Raw genomic sequence first — 25,497 nt, forward strand, 5'->3', positions numbered from 1 at the left:
CACCCTGCCCCGACTCACTAGTTCATGGTGCTGTACCCTTTGGCCTTGGTGAATCCCACAGAAATGGCCACGACCAGCGCAGGAAGCCCTGCGGAAGGACCAGAAAGAAAGGGAGTTGGTTCCCCCACCATCCAAGCCCCTGTCCGCCCCCTGCCTCCTTCCAGCCCTGCGGATGGGGCGAGGTCGGGGCACACTGTGCCTCTGAAGCCCCTGAACAGGGTCACGCTGAGCATGAGAGAGAGGGAACAGGAGGTGGATGAGGGTGAGGGCCTACGGGACTGCAGGCATGGCGGCCAGGTCAGCAAACGAAATGCAGGACGCCGGCTCACACTTGAATTTCAGATAAAAAAGAAACCCTTTTTATTGTGTGTCCAAACGGGATACCCTTAAAAAAAACCCCATTATCTGAAATTCAAATAGAACTTAGCATCACATTTTACCTGACAACCCCATGGAGGCCCCAGGAGGCTGAGGGCAAGGCAAGGGGCGGGGGGACGGGGTCACAAGGGGTAGGGTCAGCGGCAGGGGCCTGGGAGGGGGTGACAGGGCCACAAGGGGCGGGGACAGCGAGCAGGGGCCAGGGCCGGGGGTGGGGGACGGGGCCGCAAGGGGCGGGGACAGAGGTCAGAGGCGGGGGCCCACCAACCCCTGCCCGGCACCGCTCACCCCAGCCCAGGCAGAGGAAGCGTTTGCGGATGAGGCGGCTCCTGAGGCGGCCTGTCACGGCCATGTAGGACTGCCAGGCCTCGGTGAGCACCCAGCAGAAGGACGACAGGAAGGAGAAGTGCAGGAAGGCAGCCACGAGCGTGCACACCACCTGGGCGGGGCAGGCGGGCGGGTTAGGCGGGGCAGGTGCCTGGTCACCCGTCCCCAGGCCTGCTCCACGGGAGGGGCTCGGTGAGGCTGGGAGAGGCCCAGGCCCAGTGTCCGCAGTGGTCATGAGCTCAGACCCCCCAGCAGGAAGCCACCGAAGGGTCACCTGGTCCACTGCCTCGAGGTGGCCTGTTGAACATCTGGGGTCCCTGCCCCCTGGGGGTGTGTGCCACCTGGCCCACAGGTGGCCAGCAAGAGAGACCCCCCCGGCCCCATAGTCCTCACCCACCCGGAGACACAGCACATGCCAGCAGGAGCCTGCTCAAAGGCTCTGGTGTGAGCCCATCTTCCCCGGGAGGTGGTGAACTCGATTCCTGGGGAGGGCGAGTCACCCCCAAGGCCACATGGCAACACACAGACAAGATGACAGTCCAGGCCCCCATAGTGGGCCAGGGACGGGGGCTCGAACCGGCCCATCTCAAAGTGCCAGTCCGGCTGGAGACTCCAGACACCCCGTCCCCATGCCCTGACCAGGGGACAGCCGCAGTCAGAGAACGAAGGCCTCCATGTGGCTGGAGCACTCTCCTCCCTAAGCTTCCTTGGAATCCTTTTGGGGTCCTCACCATCGCCCCATCCCACCTGGGTGCACTGGGATGTGCAGGGGAGGGCAGAAATCACATACCTTATTGCGAGTCTGGGTCTGCCCGATGAGGATGAGGGCGTTGGAGGAGATGATGGACAAGCAAAAGTTGATGAGGATGACAGACCGCTCCGAGCGGATGTACCTATGGGAGAGAGCGGGCTCAGTGCCCAATGGGGCCTCACATCCGCGGGAACTGGGGTCCTGTGGCCATACTCCTCCCTGCGGACATTGCTGCTATTGCCACCGTCACCTCCACCATCACCTCCACCACCACCACCACCTCCACCACCATCACCATCATCACCATAATCACCATCACCTCCACCACCATCACCACCATCATCACTATCATCACCATCCTCACCACCATCATTACCATCATCACCAAGACCATCACCACCACCATCACCACCATCATCACCATCACCACCACCATCACCACCATCATCACCATCATCACCACCATCACCACCATCACCACCACCATCACCATCACCTCCACCATCACCATGGACACCACCGTCACCATCACCATCACCATGGACACCACCACCACCTCCATCATCACCATGGACACCACCAGCACCTTCACCATCACCATGGACACCACCGTCACCATCATCATCACCATGGACACCACCAGCACCTTCACCATCACCATGGACACCACCACCATCACCATCACCATGGACACCACCACCACCTCCACCATCACCATGGACACCACCGTCACCATCACCATCACCATGGACACCACCACCACCTCCACCATCACCATGGACACCACCGTCACCATCACCATCACCATCACCATGGACACCACCACCACCTCCACCATCACCATGGACACCACCATCACCATCACCATGGACACCACCTACACCATCACCATGGGTACCACCTACACCATCACCTCCACCATCACCATGGACACCACCGTCACCATCACCATCACTATGGACACCACCACCACCTCCACCAGCACCATGGACACCACTGTCACCATCACCATCACCACCACCATCACCATCACCTCCACCACCATCACCATCACCATCACTTCCACCACCACCACCACCATCACCTCCACCACCATCACCATCACCACCACCATCACCATCACCTCCACCACCACCACCACCTCCACCACCATCACCATCATCACCACCACCATCACCATCATCATCACCATCACCTCCACCACCACCACCATCACCTCCACCACCACCTCCACCACCACGACCATCACCTCCACCACCACCTCCACCACCATCACCTCCACCACCACCATCACCTCCACCACCATCACCATCATCATCACCATCACCTCCACCATCACCAACACCTCCACCACCATCACCTCCACCACCACCATCACCACCACCATCACCATCACCTCCACCACCACCACCACCTCCACCACCACCATCACCTCCACCACCACCATCACCTCCACCACCATCACCATCACCATCACCTCCACCACCACCTCCACCACCACCATCACCATCATCACCATCACCACCACCACTTGCATTCTACCACATATTAAATTCTAGCACACGGTCAGGTGTCAGGGAGGACCATGGGGAACCAGTAAGCACAGCTACCTGTTCCTACTAGGGGTGGCTTATCCCGAGAATTGCTTCTCCTTTTTGTGCAAGATCCTCTCCCTGTCTTTGGATCCCTTGGACACAGCTTGTTTCCAGGGTCTCAGTCTCTGCCTGCTCCTGGCTTTCACCCTGGCTGTCCCCCTGGCCCCCAGCCCTTCCCACCCGGTCTGATCCTGACTTTGAGGCAGGAAGACAGAATGGTTCTGAGAGTGGGCTGCAGTGTAACACTGGGCAAGTGGCATCTGTGGGATGGGTGGAGGAACAGCACCCGCTACTCAGGGCGTGGCTGAGAGTAAAAGGGCAGGAGGCAGGAAGTATTAGCCACCATCGCTAAGTGTTGCCCCCGTTTCCCAGTGCAGCATCCCAGTGGCCTTGGGGCTGAGATCCTGGCAGGTGGTGAGCAGAAGCGACAGGGCTGCACCTCAGGGGCCGTGATGTGACCTTGGGCAGGTCACTTTCCCTCTGTGGGTCTCCATCTCCCCATGGGGACCATCGGGATGGGGCCCTGTCTGTGGCTCACAGGGGCAGTGACTCGGCCAGCTGAGTGCAGGAAGGAGGCGCTTTGAAAACCATCGGCAAACCCCTCAGAACCACAGCAGGCAGGGCTGGAGGGGCTGTCCCAAGCCCCCTGTCCCAGAGGTCTCCGGAAACAGAGGCCCCGGGTGGGGGGGGGAGGGCTGGGCCAGTGGGGGGTTGGGACAGATGGTCTGAGGAGGGGCTGGGTCGGAGGGCCACTGGGTGCTGGCTGGATGCGGGTGGTTTGGCGGTTCGGGGTCGGCTTCCGCCCTCGGGCAGGATGAGGAAGGGGCACAGGCGAACACAAGCCCCCCGCCCCCCACATCGATCTCTCCTTGTTGGCCTCAGGGTGTGACATCAGTTCTGCTGCCCATGTTGCTGCGGGCTGGGTGACCTTGACTCAGACTCCCTGTCCTAAACCTCTGCTCAGTGGGGCTCAAAGCAGGGCTCTGGGGCGCAGGGAGGTGAGACCCGCCCTGCAGGCACACACTCGCCCTCACACACCCCTCGCACACCCGAGTTCAGGCCTGGGCATATGTGTCCCTCGCCCCAGAGCTGGGGACCACTGGGGGCTGCTGCCTTGCCCAGCCCTGCCTGGGGAGGCAGTCCAGGGGTCCTGGCATGAGGCCCTGTGGCCCGGGGGAGCGGAGTGAGGGCAGGGATGCGAGCAGAGGTTCTTGCCCTGAGACGTGACCCTGGGCTCAGAGAGGGCTGTGGCCTTGCACGCCCATGTGGCAGGACACAGACTTTGGGGGCTCTGAGGCCCCAGGGCAGGGTGCTGGGCCTGCCAGCATCAGCCAGGGAGTGCATTTGGAGGGCAGGACAAAGCGTAGCCACCTTCTGTGGGCAGGAGTGGAGGCCAGGAGCACAAGGGCAACCGGCCCACCCCTGGCCTGCACCTGTGCCCCAGCCGGTCATTGTCATTCAGCTTCCAGGGAGGGGCACTCAGGGGGCGGGGGGCGGGGGGCGGGCTGCTGGGGAGGGAGGGGGACAGAGGGGAGGGGGGTGGTGGCAGTGTGGCCCATCTGTGATGGCGGTGGGCAGGGGAAGACTGGGGGGATGGCGCTGCTGACGGGGAAGGCGGCTCTGGACCAGCCCACCCCCCATGACTGCCCTCAAAGGAGAAGGGACAAGACTTGACCCCGGCCACCCCATTCCTGGGGCCCACCGGGGGGCCGGCACCCCACCCCGACCCAGCCCATGCGCTCAGGCACCACCTCCACACGGAGACGTAGATGATGATCAGCATGAGCAGGGTGAGGGACGACACGCCACAGCCCACGATGAGCGTCACCGACGGCATGATCACCTTCTCCATGTTCTGAGGATTCCAGAGCAGAGAGAAAGCGGAGTGAGGGGCCGGGCACATGCAGACTGAGGCTGGGGGTGGGGGTGGGTGCCGGGATGGAGCCTTCCCTCTCCTCCGCCGGCACCCCCCACGCGCCCCCCCACCCGTGCCCCCCGTGCCGCTGGGCGGGGCTGGCCCCTATGAGGGGCTTCTGGTCTCTTGCTGGGGGTGGGGTCTCTCTGCATCCCCCCGTCACTGGTATAATCGTAGCCACCTGCCAAGTCTGGTGATGAAGGCTTTGTCCGCACTTCACAGACCCCCCCAACTCCAGAGGGGGACCATCTCCCCGTGTCACAGACAGGTCACGGGGGGGCCAGCCCCACGTCAGGCACAGCTCTCCCAGGCTGCGTGCTCCTGGAACACCAGCTGAGAGCAGGCCACAGGGCTTCCCGGAAGGGCCCCTCCGTGGCAGCCGCATCGGTCCGGCCTCCACTGCCTCAGAGCCGGTTCCCAGCCCAGCACCTGCTGCCCCACAGCCCCCCCAAGCACCCCTGTTCTCCACTCTTCCCTCGCCCTCCCTTCTGCTCTGCCAGATCCCTGCACTGCACCCCCGCCCCCCACCCGGGCCCGGCCCCCATGGCTCTTCTCCAAGCTGCGGCTGGAGAATTTTGTAAAATGCCGTTAGAGATCGCACCCCTGCTCTGCTCAGAGTACCCCCTGCCCATCCACCCCCTCCCCAACCGACTGAATGCCACTGGGCCTGGCCTGCCCCCCATCACTGGCTGCCTCCTCGTTCCCACCGTTGCAGAGCCGTGGCAGTGACTGGTCCCTCTACCCAGAGCACCCTTCCCAGCTGTCATGTGTTGGTGCCTCTCGGGGGGGGGTGGGGGGGGCCTCGGGCTGGATGATGGGCCCGGCTGCTCCTCACCACGGAGGCCTGAGCACCCGGCCGGTCCCCGCTTCCACGTGCTCAGCCCCGTGTCACAGCCTGACCCACACGGTCCATGCTGAGGGCCGCCGCACGGTGGGCAGGGCACGTGGGCACATGGACACACGGCAGGTGGACAGCCACACTCGGTGAGGAGGGAGCGAGGACGCCAAGGACGCTCGGAGGGACTGACGACGGTCTCTGCAGCCCCTCCCCAGCCCGCAGCCTCTGTGCTTGAGGGAGGAGGAGGCGTGCTGGGGTCACGGGGCCTCCTAGGGGCTCTCCCACCCTTAAGGGGACACTCCTGTGCCTGCACCAAGTCTGACTCGGCTGAAGCCCTTCAGGGCAGCTCTCCGAGCCCTGCTGACCCCGCAGGCTGCCCAGGGAGACTCTTCCACCTCACTGGCTCCGGGAGGCCTGGCCCAGCATTCCCACCCCGAGGTGGCACCTTCTGCCTCCCTCAGGCCCCTGGAGTTGGAGCCTGAGCCCGGTCCACCTGACAGCGCGGTGTGCAAACCATGCTGTGCCCTCCCCCCATGTGCATGCTGTTCCCGTGGCCCAGACTGCCCTTCCCCTCCGGCCCCCCAGGCCCCTCTGGGTGTTGCTGGGCTCCAGCCTGGGTCCCCCTGCTGGGGGTGACTGCCTGTCCCTGCAGCCTGGCATCCTCACGTTCCTGAGCCCCCTCGGCCTGGGCCCGGCTCAGACACAGCCCGAGTGGCTGGTAGACGAAGGGAGACAGGGAAGGCAGGCTCCAGGAAAAGGGAGAAAGTCAGCCAAGGTCAGCCAAGCAGTCAGCGGGCCCTGGAGGCACGGCCCAGGGTGCGGGTCCGACACAAACTTGGGCTTCCACGCAGGGAGCTGGAGGACCCAGGGAAGCGGGGGCTCCGGGCCGCCGCACGCACCCTTGAACTTGCCGGGTAACCTCGAAGCCTGGCTGGCCACACAAGTCATGGGTGGCCGAGCAAGTGGCTCGCACCCGCTCCGTGGCTGGCTCTGGCCCTGACCTCTGTGGCCATCTGCCTCCATCTGCCCTCATTAGGCCTGGCAGCCACACGACCGCCCCCTCTCTCCTCCTCTCCACCTGGCTCATCCGTCACTCCTGACAGCCCCGGTCCCGCAGGTTCTAGATGATGTGGGGAAGGCAGGGGAGACAGAATGAGTGGGCAGGGGGCCAAGGAACTCTAGCTCTTGTTTGGAGGGTTAGAGTGGAGACCTCCAGGGCAAGAGACTGGCCCCAACCCACACACAGAGGGGGCAGAAGCCAGCTGGCCTCCCGCCGGAGACTGGCTCCCTAGCCAAGTTCGGTGCCACCTCAGGGCCTTTGCACATGCTCCTCTCACTGCCCAGTGCTCTTCCTCTGACCTTCACATGGCTGGCTCTGCCTTCAGCTTAGATGTCACCACCTCACAGAGGCCCTCACTGAATGTTCAATCTGAACCAGCCCCTCGTCTCTCTGCCCCATCGTCTTGTCTGGAGACTCACCAGGGTTCTTGGCCCCCCACGCACCCAGGGATTCTCTCTTATCGTCCATATGGTTACCGTTGGTTGCTACTGCATAAACTCCCCGCTTTCAACCTTCTCTTAAACCCTCTACACATCTGATGGGTCCTGAACACGGATCTCCGTCCTCCAGCACCAGCCTTGCTGTCCTCTTACTGCACCACCCACAGCTCACAGCTCCCACACAGATCAGCCCCGCGCCCCAGTCATGCGCCGAGCCCCGACCCCGGCAAGGCCGGGGACGCACTCTCAGGCACATCCCGGCCACACTGTGCCGCAGCGGCAGCCGTGGGCACAGGCGCCACCCCCCACCGGGCTGCGCAGCCCTCCCTGAGTTCAGTCCCCCCGCAGCTCGGAGGCGGACAGCGTCGCCCCCTCACCAATGTGACTCAGAGCCGTTACTCAACCTTCCAGCGGTCAGGGGCTCCAGGCGCAGCTCGGGCGGCAGCCGGGGGCGCCGCCTGGGCCCATGACCCTGCCTGGGATCTCAGCCCTCCCTGGCTCCTGGCGTGTGACCCCGGCACCCCATCTCCACCATCAACTCTTGGTCTTCGTTCTGGACTCCAGTCCCCTGTGGCCACTCCAGTCCCCAGGATTTCCATTTTCTCCACTTGCTCGGACCCAAATCCCCGCGCCCGTCCAACCCCAGCCAGGGAAGAGGCAGGCGGCACCCTGTCTTGCCCCGGGCTCAGCCCACCTCTGCCACTACCCCACCTGCCGGCTGGGGTACTCTGCCCTCACTCCTGCTGGGATCCCTCCAAGACCCCAACCCCACTACCATCCTCTGTCATCCTCTGCCAGCCACCCAGCTCCCCACTGCCTTCGGGACGCAGCTCCAGCTCTCCCCGGCACTGGCCTTGCACCCCTGCCCTGCCCTCTGAGCCCCACCTTGTCTCCCACTTCTTTTTGCCTTCCTCACCCTCCCCGGCATGACCACCACTCTTCTCCACTAAGCTCAGCTGGTGAACTCCTGTTCACCCCTCAGGGCCCCACTCTATACCTCCTCCTCATGCTCCCCTCCCAAACCACCCCCGGGGAGGGAAGCAAGCTGTCGCTGTGCCCCCAGAGCATCTGTCCCTTTAGCCTGGGCTGCCGCAGGCCTGTCGGGATGCAGACCCCTTGCTCCTCCTGGGCAGGACTGGGGTCTGGCACAGGCCCCAGCCCCAGCCCCTCACAGGCTGCACGACAGCAATCTCACCTTCGTGCCTGGGCCCCCCCACTCAGTGTCTCTGTGGTCAGCCCCAGAGCTGGCCAGGAAAGGAGAGGGAGATGCTAGAGTGCTTTGACGGCAGGCTGGCAGGCCCGCACCAGGTGGGAGGCGGAGCCCACCCTGGTCCTGCTGGCACTCTGGCTCTGAGCTCACGCCCATGCCCGTGGAGGGGGTCCCGGAATCAGGCAGGGCCAACTACTATGCCGTCTTACAGATGAGGAGACCGAGGTTCCCAGTGGCCAGGCAGCCTGCCCTCAGTCCCAAGGCCACTGGGGGACTGGCCACCGTGAACTGCTGTGCCTTCAGCCTCAGCTCCCCTTCTGGGATACGGGGGTGGGGTCCCACCTCTACATATGCTGACACGGTAGGTCAGGATGGCACCAGAAGCCCCCCCCAACTCCAGCTGCCGACCCCCTACCAAACAAAACCTCAAACCCCTCACAGACCGAGACCTGCCCACCCTGGCACAGCGGCCTCCAAATGCTCAGCCCTGGTGGCACCTGGCGCAGGCCAGTCTTCTGGGAGAGGTCCTGGGCCCCAAGCCTTCAGCCCCTGGTTTCACCAGCACCAGCCTCCTGCCCCTCACCAAGCCCGGCCTCCGTGCCCCAGTGACTGGAGCTCAGCCCCCGACCGGGACGCCACCTTCTGCGGAAGGCACTGCCTGGGCATGCAGTAGGCCCTCCACGCTGCAGACCCTGGCCCAGCAGGACCCCCCATCAACTGGTCCGCCCCTCAGAGCCACCCTGAGTAACACACGATCACTTCCGTCTGATGGGAGAGGAAGCTTCAGAGGGACGGAGCACCAGGCAAGAGTCACCGTGTGTGAGGGACAAGCCTGCATGTCAACACTCGGCCACACTAACCCTGGTCACCATCCCACTCCAGAACACTCCCCTGCCCCCGGTCCTTCCTCCTTACACTTGAAGCATGGGCAGCCACCTGGGGACCCAAGGCTGGGCCATGCTCTGCTGGCTCTGGCCTCGCAGGGACTCAGGAAGCCCCCAGCCCCACTGGTTGCTCCCCTGTGCAGAAGAAGCTTGCTGCTTTAGCACTGATGACCACCTATGCAGAAAGCCACCTCTTCCAGGGAGCCCCCAAGATGGCCCTGGCTGCAGCCTTCAGGGCCCTCCCCCAGAACCAACAACGCCAACAGCCCTGTCACAGGGACAGTAGAATGAGGAAGAGTGCGCTGAAGTCAGGGCCAAGAGCACAGACCCCAGTCTGGCGACTTGCCCCGAGACCTGGAGCAAGTTACCCTCCCCAGGGCTCAGTTTCCCTGCCTGTCAATAGAAGGTTTTAGTGGCAACGACCTCTAAGGTCCTGTTTGGCTCTGCCCCCATGGGGGACCCTGGCTGACAACACTGCCTTCCCTACCCATGCCCCACTGGACAAAGGGGTGGTGGGCAGAACATTCTCAGAAAGGCCTGGAGCCATCTTTCACATCAAAACCAGGGTGCCCTGAGGGAGAGCTGTGCTGCCCCCACTGGATGGGGACCAGCTGCCCCAAACACCCAGGAAAGCCGTGTCTCCCTCCCCAGTCTGTCCTCCACATCTGCTGCTCAATGATCCTTCCACACTGGGCCTGGACCCAGGGTCTCAGTGAGTGAAGACCCTAGCCCCTTTCCCTCCTCGGGGGGCTCAGTGGCTGGGCCGGAGAGGGGGACTTCCTGGGACCCGTGAATGGAGCTCAGCCCTGGACGAGATAGCCCATCAGCCCCAGTGGGCCAAGCGCAGCACCCAGGGCCCCAGCCGGGGAGCTGGCCCCAGATGCCATCACCATAGAAACCAGCAGCCCCCACAAGAATCACGGGAACAAAAAGGAGGCCCCTGAGAGGATGGGGCCTTCCCCAGCAGAGCTGTGGACCTGGGCCAGATCCAGCACCCTCAGCCACCCCAGGACCCCCACTTGAGGGCACTTGGGGAGGGTGGGGAAGGTCTCCCAGCAAGGTGGCAGCCCAGGGCCCTGTCCCCCAGCTGAGGGCAGCAGCCACTAAGGGAGGGGGTATGCCTGCTCTGCCAGGCCAAGCCCTCCCCCAGTCCTCAAAAGCCTGGGCCCAGCCTGCCTGGCTGCCCTGAGGATCGGTTCCCTCCAAGGTCCCAAGCCCCCAAGGAGAGTGGGGGAGACTCACCCATCGGTCCCTGCGGGGGGTGTGCCCAGCCCCTCCGGGGCCGGTCCCCAACTCCACACTGCCACCCGCCCAGCTCCCACCCACCCTGTCCAGAGGCCGGCCGGCCGCCAGGCCACGGGGGTGGGGTGGCGGCCAGCGCACAGACCCGGGCAGGGGTGGGTCCGGCCCCTCCCGCGCCCGTCCTGCGCCGGAAGCGCCCGCCCCGCGCCCCCCCCCGCGCCCCCCCGCGCCCCCCCCGCGCCCCCGCGCCCGTCGCCCCCGCGCGTCCCGGCCGGGGTCTCACCGCGTCGGCGCTGAGCTGGGCTAAGATGGCGAAGGTGGAGAGCCGGTCACAGAGGCAGCGCGTCCGGAGGGCGTCGAGGGGCACCGTGCGGCAGCCGCGCCACGACCAGGGCCCGAGCTGCGGGGGGGCGGGGGAGGAGGGCCTGGGGGGCGGGACACACGGGGTGGGGGGGGGACAGGGGCGGCGTGAGCGGCGGGCGGCCGGCGGCCCGGCCCCCTGCCCCCGCCGGCCCGCGCCCGCACCTGCGCCCGCAGCCGCGCGCCCGCCCCGCCGCCGGCCCCCGGAGCCCCGCGCCCCATGGCCGCCGCCGAGCCACGGGAGAGCGAGTCGCGGGAGCGCGGGGCGCCGAGCCCTGGCCCCGCGCCCGCCGAGCGCCCCGCCCGCCGCGCCCCCCAGCGCCGGAGCCCGAGCGGGAGCCGGAGCCGGAGCCCCGCGCCGGAGCCCGCGCCGGAGCCGAGCCGAGCGGAGCCGGGGGCGGCGGGCGGGGCGGGGGCGCGCCGGGAGGGGTGCGGGGGCCGCCTCCGCCCCGGAGCCCGGCGCCGCGCGCGGGTGACCTTGGGACCGCCCCCGCCCCCGCTTCCACCTCGGCGGGCTGGTCGCCCCTGGCGTCCGCCGCCCCCGGCCGGGGACAGAGCAGCCTTCCGCTGTCTAGAGGCCCATGATTGCGCCTTATCCATTTCAACACCGGGACTGGAGGACTCCACTCCGCAAACCGGTCGCCGTGGATCCAAGTCCCCCACCCTGCAAGGCCAGCCCGCCAGTCCAGGAACTTAGGAGCGTCCAGCCACGCACACCTGGCCCTGGGCCGGGCCTGCCTTGTCTCAGCCTGCTGGGGCCCGGGCCTGCGGAGGGTGCCCATGGAGGGCCGCTCCGGGTGGGGGGTGGGCTAGGGGCGAGGGGAGGGGGCTCTGAGAGGTCTGACGAGACCGGATGGTAACCCTGCAGTTCGGGATCCACAGCCCGGAGTGGTCTGGTGAATCCAGGGCCACAAAAGGCCTGCCCTCTCCCCCAGATAACTCAGACCCCATGCCTCCTCTCAGGACTTGAAGGGAAAATTCCAGGTCTCTGCAGCAAGGGTCTTCCCAGGACCTGCCCTAGAATCAGGCTGCAGCTTCATGGCCTCTCAGTCCAAGCACAAGGGAGCTGCAGAGTGCCTTCCGGGGCCTGCAGCTGGACTGCTTCACCCCAGCACTTCTGCATGCCTGGCAGGCTGGGGGCTGAGCTGCTCCCTGCCCGGTGCTCTCCCCACCGGAGCCCTGACCCGGCAGGTGCGTGTGCACGCACACCCCCCCCACACACACACACACAGACCCTGGGGGTGCCGCCTCTGCGCAACACCTGGGTTTGCAAACGACCAGCCTCGGCCGCCTCCTCACCGTGTCACCTCGGGAAGTTCCCTATCCTCACCGCTAGTTTCCTGAGCTCTAAAATGGGGAGGATGAAATGGGCACACGCCCCTGAGGCACCCAGCACAGTGCTTGCACATATGTGGGAGCATCTCCAGGAATGTTTAGGATCTCCAGCTGCAGGGATCTGAGAGCCCCAGACTGGTTCTGTTGCATCGGAGATGTTACACAATCCCTGGTCTGAGCTTCAGGCCCCCGGGGAGCAGGGATATATTCTGGGCTGGGCCAGAAGCCGGGATGTGGGCCTCGCTCTTTTGATTCTCTTTCCTCAGGGAAGGACCTGCCCCCTTTATGCGGAGGAGAAAAACTGGGGCCTGAGGGGGCTAGCCGAGTTCACAGTGGCAGCAAGGCAGAGTTTCAAGGCCCGGAAGCCAGCCATAGGCCCTGCGGGGTGCATCAGGGTGCATCGGGGCTCTGTGGCCCCCGGGGAAGTGCCCCCACCCCCGTGCTCCAGCCAGCCTGCTCTATCTCTAGAGTTCAGGGAGAAGAGAGCACATTCCTCTCACAGGCACTGTGGCCTGAGCTCAAAGAGCCCAGCATTGGGGAGCTCAAAGCTCTTCCATGTCAGAGGCTTTCCATAAAATAAATGCAGGAGTAACCATGAGTCCCAGAGGGGCACGGGGTGCAGCAAAGTCAGGGCCTGGTAAGGCTCCACCAGAGACCCCTCCTCCTCCTCCTCCTTCCTCCGCACTAACCACAAACCAGAACCAGGACCAGGACAGTGGCAGGAATGCAAAGGGAGTGCGGGGGTCCTGGAGAGTCCCGGAGCTCCCAGGGGTACCCCAGGTCAAGCCTGGTCCTCCCCACACCGTGGGCCAGCGGTTTATCAGGGCCTCGCTGGGGTGCCCTGGCACACCCCAACTCTCTCCCTCCGTCCCCCAGCACCACGTAGGACAGGGGCCCGGAGGGCTTAGCCCGGGCCGACCCCCACCCCTGCCACTGCCCTGGGTCCCCCCCCCCACCAGGAGAACCCTGTCCTCATGCCTGGAGGCGCGTATGCTGTTGCCGCCGCACCGCATGCGCAAGCCGCCGACCAGACGCTGAGCCAGCCAACACGGCACAGGCCAGGAGATGCCCAGCTCCGCCCGCTCCGAGAAAGAGTCCTACAGGCCACTTCTGTCTGCAGCCGGGCAGCCCTCTCTCAAGCTGACTGCTCGTCCAGGACATCAGCCCTGGAGCCGCTCTTAAGAGCAGGAGTCCGTGGCCAGCCAGTCCTGGGTTCAAATCACAGCTGGGCCTCTCCCCGTTCAGGCGCGGACTCTGCCTCTGCTCCCCTCCTCTGAGCGAAGTGGGGGGTGGGGGCATGCGGAGCCCAGCTCTCCTGCCTGGGAGGACAGACGGGGCCAGCACCCTGAGGCCGGGGCTGAGGGGAGCCGAGCTGGCCGGGGCCGGCAGCTGGCAGGTTTCCAGGCAGCGCTGGCCGGTCTGCAGGGCGCCAGGCTGAGACCTGCAGGCCACCCCCTGGGAGAACGCCAGCGCAGGCTGCTGGCTGGCCCCGCAGGGCTCCTGAGGAGGAGGAGGAGGGGATGGGCGGGGGGCTGCTGCCCACTTTGCCTGCCCTGCAGCCTCAGGCCACAAAGGGCACAAGAAGGCCTGCACCCCTGGTCCAGAGAACCGGCGGGTCGGGCTGGCAGTCCAGGATGCGACCGCTGGCGGTCACTCTGGAAGGTGCCTGGGCCTGCACCGAGGGGGCGGGGGCTCGTCGTGACCCTGCAGGACTGCCGTGCGGGCGCCCTCGGCCCCACCTGTCCCTGATGCCGGCGTCTCCCCGGCTCCGCGGGCCGCTGTGGCACGCTCGGGCTCCTGACACGCAGCACAGGGACCGGGACCCTCTCGTTGCTCCCTCCCACACCGCAGGGACGACGGCTTCCTGTGCGTTTTATCCCTGAAGCTTGGCAACAGCCCTCAGCGCCACTGTAGATGTAGCAACTGAGGCTCAGAGAGGGGGTGCTCTTGCCCAAGGCCACACAGCAAGACAGCAGCAGGGCCAGCAGATAAGCACTGTCCTTATCTGTCTGACGTCTGCTCCCGGCCTACACCCTCTGAACCACTGGATTGTGAAGAACACATCTGAAAGGGATCCTCAAGGATAACCCGAGACCCACAGCAGAGAGAGGTGACCTCTAGAAGCCCCTGCCGAGCGCCCCTTCCCCCCACCCCCCCAGGCCAGGAAAAGAACTCAGTCCGTGCAGGACGCTCAGGTGGTTCGCCATGCCTCCCGTGCCGCGCTGGACATCAGCCAAGGACTGACCTGCAGCCAGACAGGTGGACGGCTGTCCCTGACCTGAGCACCCTCGTTGGCCTCTCAGGCAGCCCCTGACCTGGGAAAGGCCAGGGAATCCTCAGTCCTTCTTTCAGCAAAACCTCTAGGGTGCATCCTCTTATACCCAACATCTGGAAGTTCTTCCCACATCTGACCGAAATCCTTCCTGCTCCAGGGCCACCTGTCCCCATCTCCGCAGCGTAGGCAGGCCATCCCTCCTCCTGCCCGCAGCAACAGCACTGGGAGACCATTTTTTTTGCCTCTTGTCTGAGCCTCTGAAACTTGGAAGATCTGGGTCATGGAGCCAACCCCCCCCCCCCCCGAGCCCAGGCCCGAGGACGGGAGACCCTCGCTAGGCCCAGGGCGGGAGACCCTCGCTAGGCCCAGGGCCTCCTCACTAGGCCCAGGGCGGGAGACCCTCCTCGCTAGGCCCAGGGCGGGAGAAGGAACTGGCACAGCGACCCCTCCCAGGACCAGGAGGGCAGGGGGACCCAGGGGTTAGAGCGGGAGCCCTGTGCTGCCGGAGTTGAGGGGAGGTTTTGGGGGCCCCTGGGTGCCTCAGATCAGGGCTCCCATAAAAGGGCCATGTCTCCCCCATCAGACCAGGGACAGAGCCATGCCTCCCCCATCACACCACCTGACCTGCTGGGAGGCCACCATGGCCACAGCCGGCTCCTGGGCTCCCCCAGCGAGGCCGTCCCTGACCCACAGCCTCCATCTTTGGGGTCCTTCTCCCTCCGCACACTCTGCTCCTCTGGGAGGGCAGGACCAGGCCCAGCCCGCTCGCCTTGCTGCCGGCTCACCAGTGGGGGCACTGGCGCAGACTGGGCAGCCAGCCCCTCTGCCCCTCCAAACTTCCACAGCCCCCGGGAACCTCGCCGCCTCCTCCCTCGCTCCCCCCACACCTACAGCCGGCCCCTGAGCCGCTCCGCCTGGCCTCCTCGCATAAGGCCCAAGAGTCTGACTGCCGCTCACCCGTCTGTGGTACCACCCTGCCGGGACCCCCGCCAAACCTGCTGCGCCCCCTGGCCTCCACCTGTGCTCCCCACAGTGCCAGGAAACGTGCTAGGCATGTTGTCCTCTGCTCAAACCTCCCACGGCCCCCCTCACTGAGAGACCCCCAGGCCCCAGGGGCCCGTCCAGCCTCCCTGACCTGACCTCACCGCTGTGCTCCTCAAGGGCTCCCCTTTGGCCACGTTCAGGCTGCGGACCCCAGCGCCCAGTACAAAGGCCCACCTCATCTCACACTCAGCACTCCGTGTGGGGCTGCTGCCTGTGCCCAAGTCCCAGGCGAGAGCAGCCCAGGGAAGACAAGCTGGCTGCCATCAGCAGCGGGCCTGGTCCCCAACCTGGCTCAGGCAGTGCCGCCAAGGCACCTCCCCGGGGCCCAGGGTGGGTGGGAGCCAAGGAGCATCAGAGAGAGACCCTGGGAGGAGGCTCAGCCCGTGGCACCCCTGCCCCCCTGCCACCTGCCAGTGCCCAGCCCAAGAAAGGGGAACTGTTCCCACTTCGGGCAGATTCCGTCCCAGCCATTTGGCGCTGAGCTGCCTCCCCTGTGAAGTGGGCACAAATCCTCAGCCAGCACACTGCGGAGGGAGACACGGGGACGCTAGGCCCATGGGCCCGGCGTGCTCGTGGTGCATCGGGGGACGGTAACACCGAGGGTGCACTGAGAGCCGCCCCCCTTGTCCGCTCGTCCACCCACCGAACCAGGGCATTTGCTGCATTCATGATGCCTCCTGCTGGCCCACGAAGCAGGTCTATTACGGGACTAGAACCGTCAGGGTCCCCTGGGGTTTGATGGGCTAATTCGCACTGGAGTGTGAATGACTCATAGGTAGCCTCCCACACAACAGAAAAAAGCCGGAGTGGGCACAGCACACCCCAATAGGGGAACTAGGAGTGGGCAAAGTGTCCCTGAAGGCAGGGGCTTCTAGAAGCCCCTCAGAACTTTTCAGCCTGGTCTTCAAGATCCTCAGTGGACTGGCCTCCACTTGTGCTCCCCAACCCACCATCCGAGGCAGAGGCCCTGCTAAATCACACTTCATCCACCAGGAGGCCCACCTCCCACATCTGCCTATTGACTTCTGAGCCATAGATCAAGGTTTGTGCTGAGTCTCCTCCTCCAGGGAGCCTGCCTGGATAGCCTGTGAATTCCTGAGCATTGCACCAGACCTCTCCATCAGGTCCTGCCCCGCTTCTGTGCTGGGACCCCTCTCCCTGGGTCCTGCCTCAGTCAGCAGCCAGAGCTCATCAGGACTCCCAAGCTCCCCTGGCCCCGCTGGACCCGCCGGCACACGCCAGCCCAGATGGAACCGCTGGTGACCCAGAACACAGGCGCCGTCTCCTGTTTCCAGGCCTTGATCTTGGCCGGTGCCTCTGACCACATGCCCTGCTGTCCCCTGGCTGACTCACCTGGTCCTCCAGGGAAGCCTCCCTGAGCTCTCCTCTGTGCCCAGACCCCAGCTGGCCTCCAGCTTGTGAGAACCCACAGGGCAGGTTGTGTCTGCTTCCCCAGGGCTTGGCCCACGTCAGCTCCAGCCTATCTTGGTTCAGGTCCTGGGGGCAACACCCGTGGCCCCGAGCGGACCCTGATGTCTGCGACGCGTGGACCTTGGGGAGGGACGCCTGCCTGAGCTGGGTCTTGCTAAGGGAGCTGCCGGATGAGACCGGCGCCTCCTCAGGCCTGTGGCCCTGCCCGTGGGGTGGCTCTCCTGATGCAGACAGTGTCTGAGCCCCGTGATTCCAGGACTGGAGGCTCCGTGGCTGCTCGCGCTGCTCACAAGGCCTCCTCGCCCCCACCTGGCGCCAGCCACACTCTGAGTCAGTGCTTCCAGCCGCAGGCCTGTGCCCGCCTGCAAACCCGGCCCTCCCCATGGTCCGGGCTCTTGTTCTCACCCCCTCCACTCACCTGGGCAGACCGGGGACCCCCGGGAGAGGGCGGGACCCTGGGCCCCCCAGCCCTGCAAGCAAGTGATCCTGCCTGGGAGGCCCAGGGTCTGGCTGACCCCGCTCCACCTGCCAACACCTCCCAGCTCAGAGGCCTGCACCCTGGGGACCCTACTCGAGCCTGTCACCTCACTTAGAACTTCCGCCGGTACGCCCCTGGCCAAGCTCCGTCCGTGCTGTCACCCGAGGGGTCACTGCCTTGACACCCGTCCACCGTCCACGGGCGTGCTCACTCCTCGGCCAGCCTCTGCCAGGCTCTGTGCTGGGGGTCCCCTGACTCCAACAGTCCCACACTGGGCCACCCCTCACAGCCGCCCCTGGAGCCGCCGAGGTCCGGACAACCTCGCCCCCGACAATGCCATCGACGCCCCACAGAGCCCCCGTCGCCGCCATCATCGCCTCGTCGCCACCGCGCTGCTCCACCAACGTCCCCGCCGCCACCGGCATCCCCCACGAGAACGACGCGACACGTGATCAGCTGCCGCCGCCAGCCGCGTCCTCACCGCCACATCCACACCGTCGGCCACGCGCCCACTGCCACGGTCACCGCCGCCGCCAGCATCACCACCGCTGGCCTTCTCGGTCCCCGCGTCACCGCCGCTGCGAGGGTCCCGACCGCGGCCACCTCAGCCCCTCGGCGCCTGCCGCGTCCGGGGCGCTGCGTAGACGGACCCCGTCTCTCGGGCGGTCCCGCCATCCCCGCCAGCCACGACAGGACACACGCGGGCAGCCGCCCCGTCACCACCGCCCATCACACCCCTGACCGCACCCCACCTTCCAGGCATCTTGCAGGCCTGACTCCCAAGGGCCCGGTGATTCGGGTGCCTGCCGGATCATCCCACCATCCCCTGCTTCCTGGTGCCTCGGTACTGAGGCCCAGAGGGGAGAATGGGCAGCCACGGTCCTTCTGGCCTCACTGACAGCTTGCCAGTCCTTCCTGTGTCTGCCCCACGTCACGCCCTCCCGCGAGCCGCATCAGCTCCCTGCATATGAGTGTCACCGGTGCCCGGGGCCACCAGCAGGGGCACGAGGCCCCGGCTGCCTGGGGAGTGGGATTAAGACCTTTCTGCCTCAGAAAATGAGCAGTCACACCCCCCGGCAGCGGGAAGCAAGTGTCTCAAGGGAGGAGATCGCCACCCGCCCTGCCAGTCCAGCCCGGGGACCCCTGCCTCAGCCCCTTTGCACGTGTTATGCTTGGACCCAGAGGGCCTCTGCTGCCTGCCTCCAGGTGACCTCCCACTGGGGGACCAAGAAGCCTCCCCCCACCCGGTGTCGGCCCCTCACCCTGGGCCCCTGAGGCAGGTGTTACCCCACAGGGCACAGTGCAGGCCAGGGAGGGGCCTGCTCCCACAAGCTTCCTGGAGGGGTAAGGATGGCGCCTACTTGCTGAACATTTCCCCGCTCCCCGCTCCACGACCTGGACTCGACCCACATCACCTCATTTCGGCACTGCGGCAACCCCGTTTTACAGATGTGGAAACTGAGTCTCAAGGAGACAAAACGGCTCGCCCACCGTGACCCCGTTAGTAAGGGATGGGGCCGAGATCTGAGGCCAGGCCTGCTGCAGGTAGGACCCCCCTCCTCGCCCCTGCTCAGCTACCAGGTCATGGCAGGGCCCCGGGGCAGGCACTCTGGACATGCGGGCCTGGCTTTGGAGAGGGACGGATGGACGGCACGGCAAGGACAGCGTGGGCAAAGCCCCAGCAGCCTGCGGTGTGGGCTGGGCCTGGGAGGCAGTGGGCGGGGAGGCTCCCGGGAGCATGGGGATGGCGGCAGGACGGGGTCTGGGCAGGGCCATCCCTGCAGGAACAGATGTACGGGCACAGCTGAGCCCTCTTCCTGGGGGGACGGAGTGGGGTGAAAGTGCTGGTGAGGTGAGCACGCCCTCTGGGTGGGCAGCGCTGTGAATGCACAGATCCAGCATGGTGCCCATGGAAGGTCAGATGGACGGGTGAACGGAATCTCTGCTAGGAGCATCCTGCCCAGAGAGGCCCCTGCTGTGTCCCTGCACACGCCCCTTCCTGCACCCACATGGCCCAACAAGGCCGCCGTTCCCCTCCAGCCCCTCCACTCCCCCCCATTTCCTGGCACTGCCCAGCATTCTAGCGCCCAGCACTGGGTTCCCTGTGCAGCCAGCCCCTCCTCCCTGAGGGCAGCTCCGGGCTCCTCTTCCTTGCCTGCACCCCCTCCCCAAGCCAGAGCCTGCACAGGCACATGCGGCAGAGCCTGTGGGTGGGGGTGCCGATGACCACGGCCCCGCCTGGTCCCAAGCCCCTCTTCCAAGGCCTCTGGCCGCCTGGCCACGTGACCAGGGACAGGCAACGTGGTTGACTCAGTCTGCACCCACAGCCGCCCGGCCCATCTCCCACCCCTGCGGGCATCCTCCGAAACCGAGCTGGCCACAGGCCCCCAGCGCCAGTCCCACTCTGCCAGGCAGATCTCGTGAGCTCAGGGGCCTCCCCACCGACCCTCGTGTCTCCACGGATGCCACGCTCACAGGGCCACATCCCCACCCACCTGCGGGTGTGGAGATGCTACGGGACGGATGCAGGGGCACCTGTCACAGGTGGACACACGGCAGCAGGAGGCTCGTGTGCCCGACGCGCCATCCAGGAAAGGCCCCCACCCCGAGCTGCGCCCTCCACACCAACACGCCCAGGCCCCGCGCACACCTCTGACACCCCGGCCGTGCTGCTGGCCAGACCACCCCCTTCCTCTGCCGAAGCCCCCTCTCCAGACATGCCCGCCAGGCCTGTCACTGGCCAGAAGCGACTGGCAGGCTTTTCCAGCAGAACGAGAAGGGAGAGCAGGGCAGAGGGTCGGGGAGGGGTGGGCGGCTGGGGCCGGGCCGGCTCTGGGCCTCCACTGGCGGTCCCATCTTCTGCCATGGTCTGGGAGGTGCCTGGTGGGGTTGGGGGGCTGGTGACACCTTCCCAGACTGGGTGGTGGTGGGCACTCGTCTCGTCCATTGTACAGTCAAGGAAACTGAGGTTGGGGGTTGCACGGCCGGCGTGAGCAGAGCCAAGGATTCCTGAGCTGGAGCAAGGAGCTCTCCTGGCCAGCCAAGTGTGGCTAGAAGACCCACACGGACGCCCCCCTGCCCTTGGGACACACGGACCCAAGCGGGCACTCCAGTGGGGACAACTTAGAGCCATGTCCAGGGCAGGCTCAGCTTCCTTGGCCCCTGCCTTCCGGGGGCCCCCTCTCATCCCATAGGTGAGTGGTGAGGGCGTGGGCTCACCCTGGTGGATATCTTGCTGGCTGGGTGGCGTGGGGACACCTTGACGGCAGGACGCTGTCACCGAGGTCAGACCCCACTGGGCAGACTGGATGCAGGGAAGGAGAGAATGGGCAAATCCCCAGTCCCCTGAGGATGAGGGACCTCCTTCAAATGGGGCACAGTCCAGCAGCCTCTGTTCACCTCCTGGGGGGCTTACTGTGTATCCCTGTCAGGGGACACGCATGGACAGCGGACAAGACCCAGGCCCTGCCCTGGGGCCCCCATTCTGCAGGGGGAGGGGCAGACAGGAGGCAGGAAACACACGGATGCACAGACTTCTTGCTCACTGGGGTCTGAGCTGGAAGTAGGGGATAGGACTGTGGGTGTAGGAAAATGGGCGGGAAGGCCTCTCAGTGCAGGTGGTGTTTCAGGCCACAGCAGAAGTGGGCACAGGGGCCAGGCACAAACGGGCCACGCGTCCCCACTGCCCTGGAGGGGGCGGCAGTGAGGGGTCCACGGGGTGGAGGGCAGCGGCTGGGGGAGCCGGGCTGTCAGCCAGAAAGCAGTGGCGGTACCATGACCTAGTGGCCTGTCTGCCCCCAGTGGGGCTCCGCCAGCCCCCTGCCCCCCAAGGACAAAGCAGGGGGAGACTCAGAGAAGAGAAGGGTACTGGGGAAGGGGCCAGGCTGAGTCCAGGGCGGGGGTGGTCTGGCCATCCTGTCCCATCTGCCTTCTGCCCCCCTCCTCTGCCCCATCAGAAACCAGCCTTCGTGGGAGGACTCCGGCTGGGAACCAGCCGCTGACAGGGACCTAGGGGCCCTGCCAACTCTCCCTTCCGCTCCCCCCCCCCCACCGCCTGCCCCTCACTGCCCTCTCCAAGGAAACCAAGGATGGGGGCAAGGCACTTAAAGGGACCGGAACACACACTCGGGCAGGGGCCCCAGGGGAGGGGCCGGCCTGAGTCCCGAACGTCCCTGTGTGGCAGGGCCGGGGTCTGCAGCACAGACCCGAGGGCGACCCTGGCTTGCCAGGCGGCATTCTGGGCCGGTCTGCTCGGCGGACGAGAGCCTGTGTGAGTCGGCGAAGCACGTCTGAAGAGCCTGGAGTGGGGTCAGGCTTCAAGAGCGTGTGGGACGCCACCCCCTCCGCTGGCCTGTCCCAGCGTCCCCTCTGCTGGCTCAGCTTGCAGAGAGTAAGGGTGCCAAGAGCCACCCAGGGAGGGAAACCCCCAACCCGGGGGCACCTGCCAGAGGCTCCGCAGCCGAGGTGCGTGTGGGTCCCGGAGCGTGGAGCCCTGCCCTTCCCAGGGCCCTCCCGGGGCTGGCCCCAGCACCCCCCAAACACTGGCATTGCAGCAGGGCCACGGGAGGGCATCCCTGCCCCCAGCCCGCACACGGGGCCCCAGCCGGCCCACTTGCAAGTCAGCAGAGCGGCCGGTCTCCCAGGATCTTACCAGCTCTGACTTCTGGGCTCTAACTCAGCAGCTGCTGTGAGGGAGACGCCAGGAGTTGGCTTCTCAGGGCCACGGGACCGGGGCCCAGGACGGGCTCCAGGCCCTCATCGGCTCTGTCACCCAGCAGTCCATCCTTTCTGCACCCATCCTCCACCCATCCTGCTGAACGGTTGGGAGCTCTGCAGGGACCCCCCTTCCCCTCCCTAACACCCCCGCTCCCCGGGCCTCCCTGCCAGGGCCAGGCTGCTGTAGCGCTGCGGGGGAGGGGCACCGAGCCATGCTGTCAGCTGGGGTTCCGGAGCGGGTGATCGGGGTCTTTGGCTGGGAGAGGGGATTCGGCCACATAATGCGGGCATCTGGGGCAAGGGGGGCTCCAGGGAGCTGTCAGGGCCCAGTGTGGACAGAGCTGTCAAGTGTGGGTGTCGAGGCTTCGTGGGGAAATGTGTGTGTAACTGGGGGCGAGGCGGGTGGAGGGTCTGTACTGTGGGTGGAAGCCTCTGACTCAGTTTTTCTAAGACGAGCGTGTCACATGGTCAACTGTCGCATGTGTCTAGAAGAGGAGGTGGCCCTGCAAGCATATGACACATGTATAATTATATGTGAACATGCTCAACGGATTCAAGAAAAGACACACAGTCAGAGCTCAGCATGTGACTGGGGTCGGGGCTCAGAGTGTGACCAGGATCAGGGCTCAGAGCGTGACCAGGGTCAGGGCTCAGCGTGTGACCAGGATCAGGGCTCAGCGTGTGACCAGGATCAGGGTTCAGAGTGTGACCAGGGTCAGGGCTCAGAGTGTGACCAGAGTCAGGGTTCAGTGTGTGACCAGGATCAGGGCTCAGCGTGTGACCAGGATCAGGGCTCAGCGTGTGACCAGGGTCAGGGTTCAGAGTGTGACCAGGGTCAGGGCTCAGAGAGTGACCAGGGTCAGGGCTCAGTGTGTGACTAGGATCAGGGCTCAGAGAGTGACCAGGGTCATGGTCCAGAGTGTGACTGGGGTCAAAGCTCAGACAGTGACCAGGGTAAGGGCTCAGTGTGTGAGCAGGGCCAGGACTCAGCATTTGACCAGCCTCAGGGCTCAGAGTGTGACCAGGATCAGGGCCCAGAATATGACCAGGGTTAGGGCTCAGAGAGTGACCAGGGTCATGTTCCAGAGTGTGACTGGGGTCAGAGCTCAGAGTGTGACCAGGGTAAGGGCTCAGTGTGTGACTAGGGTCTCAGGGCTCAGCACGTGACCAGGGTCAGGACCCAGTGTGTAACCAGGGTCAGGGCTGAGTATTTGATAAAGGTCAGGGCTCAATGTGTGACCGGGATCAGGGCTCAGCAGGTGACCTGTGTCAAGGCTCCATCTGTGATCAGGACAGGGCTCAGTTCGGGATCATTGTCATGGATGGAAAATCACTATTTCTCAGCAGATGGTCCCTGGTTCCCTCTCTCCCAAGCCCCCACCCATAATCCTGCACATATGTGACACTCTTTCTCACCCCCTCTGCCCACACAAACACACAGGTCCAGGCCAGCATAGAGTCAGGTCCTGGGTCCCAGGTGGAAGCCGACTTGGGGCCCTGTCCCTGGACCCTACGTCAGGTCATCTAGGAAACCCTGGGCTCCTCTAGGCCCATTCATGGGGTGAGGAGCAGCCCCCTCCGGCCATGGAAGAAGGTGTCCAGCGCAGAACAGGGGTGGGAGTGAGGGGCAGAGCCAGTTCCCTCGGCCACAGCACCCCAGCCTCGGACCCTCCCCAGTCCTGAGCGGTCCGCTGAGTCGCAGGCGTCTCGGGGGCGCCACTTCCTCCGAGGCGGCAGACCCTGTAGCCGGGCTCCCAGGGCCATGCCCAGGACCAAACAGGGAGCTCGTGTGGGAATGCTGCCCGAGGCATGTCTCAAACACGGCACAGCTGCTGGCACCTTCCTTCTGCCCTCGGGGCCCTGGGCCCACAGGTACAGAAACCCTAACGATCCCACGCATCCACCAGAGGTCACCGCGGGTGGGTGGGGCACGCCGGGACAGTGTGCAGGCCCCCCGCCCCTGAGAGAGTTCACGGCCAGAGCTGAGAAGTGGGGACCTGGCCGCAGGATGGGAAGTGGATGCCCCCGCAGGGCGGGGTCGGCCACATGGTCCTCCTGGGCCACACGAGGGCTCTCGGGACGGTGAGCTAGACACGCTGGGCTGGCCAGAGCTGCCCAGGGAGGGCAAAGGGGATGAATCCCACCTCTCTGGAAAGCAATCTGCTTCCAAGAGCTTAACATTGTCCTGGAGACAATCAGAAATGTGGGCAGAGCTGTCAGGAGAAAGAGGAGGCTCCTCCAGTGGGGGTGAGCCGTGCCCTGGGGCTGCAGGCAGCCCTTGCGCAGCCCCCGGTGGGAGGGGGTTCCAGGCGGCGGGAAGGGCCGGACGGATGGACCAGAAGCCACAGCATACCCCGGCTGCCTGGGGATGCAAACTCAGCAGGGCTGGCTGGGGCACTGCAAGCAGGCGGGCCTGCTTCCCTGCTCTGTACGTCATCACTCCTTTCAGACACCCCATTGTGTACCAAGAGGTTGTGCCGCTTGTAAAACCCAGAGAAAAGCAGGACAACGACCAAAGCCAGAGGGCCACTTGCCAGGCCTGCAGGTCGCCCAGCCCTCCCCCAGCCCAGCCGCCGCCCCAGGCCCAGAGCCGGAAAGGCCAGTGGAATCTGCCGAATGGCCCCGCGTGCCCTCAGAACAGGGCCCTGGCACTGCCTGTCCCTTTTGCCAAAATGTTTGTCTCCAGACACCCACGTGCACAGTGCTATGTCAGGCCTCTGCTCAAACATCATCTCAGAGAGGCTCCCGGGAACCTGCTTTAAAAGGCACTTCGCCCCACCTGCCATCAGATCCATCTGGCTCCATTTCTTGGCACGTGGCATGACCTGACATTTTCAAAGAAATCTATATATTCCTGCTTTACTGCCCCTCCTCACTGGAGATAGGACAAGGTTGAGGACAAAACCTGATAGAGAAGTGCCTCGTCTGTGGTCGGCAATCACTGGAGGATGGATGGATGGGTGGATGAATGGGGGCGGATGGGGGTGGATGGGGTAGATGGATGGGTGGATGGATGGATGGATGGGTGGATGGGTCGATGGGTCGATGGATGGGGGTGGATAGATAGGTAAATGGATGGAAGTGGATGGATGGGGGTGGATGGACGAGTGGATGGATGGGGGTGGGTGGATGGGTGGATGGATGGGGTAGATGGATGGATGGGGATAGATGGATGGGTAGCTGATCCCATCCCAATAGCTTCCATAGTTCCTGACACA

General features: G+C 65.2%; 1 protein-coding gene across 1 annotated transcript in view; it reads right to left on the reverse strand.

The window, feature by feature from the left end:
* Positions 1–25,497, reverse strand: part of ADGRB1 (adhesion G protein-coupled receptor B1) — an 81,775-nt gene that overhangs the window by 18,329 nt on the left and 37,949 nt on the right. The window contains exons 18-22 of the mRNA XM_064587798.1: positions 10,924–11,065; positions 4,803–4,906; positions 1,496–1,598; positions 667–817; positions 19–88 (exon numbers count right to left, since the gene is read on the reverse strand). Coding sequence (XP_064443868.1) covers positions 19–88; positions 667–817; positions 1,496–1,598; positions 4,803–4,906; positions 10,924–11,065 — 570 coding nt within the window. The remainder of the gene's footprint in view (positions 1–18; positions 89–666; positions 818–1,495; positions 1,599–4,802; positions 4,907–10,923; positions 11,066–25,497) is intronic.

This window comes from Mirounga angustirostris, unplaced genomic scaffold (assembly GCF_029215605.1).
Source record: "Mirounga angustirostris isolate CCGP_5_RB_7025 unplaced genomic scaffold, mMirAng1.0.hap1 SCAF_4, whole genome shotgun sequence".
NCBI lineage: Eukaryota > Metazoa > Chordata > Mammalia > Carnivora > Phocidae > Mirounga > Mirounga angustirostris.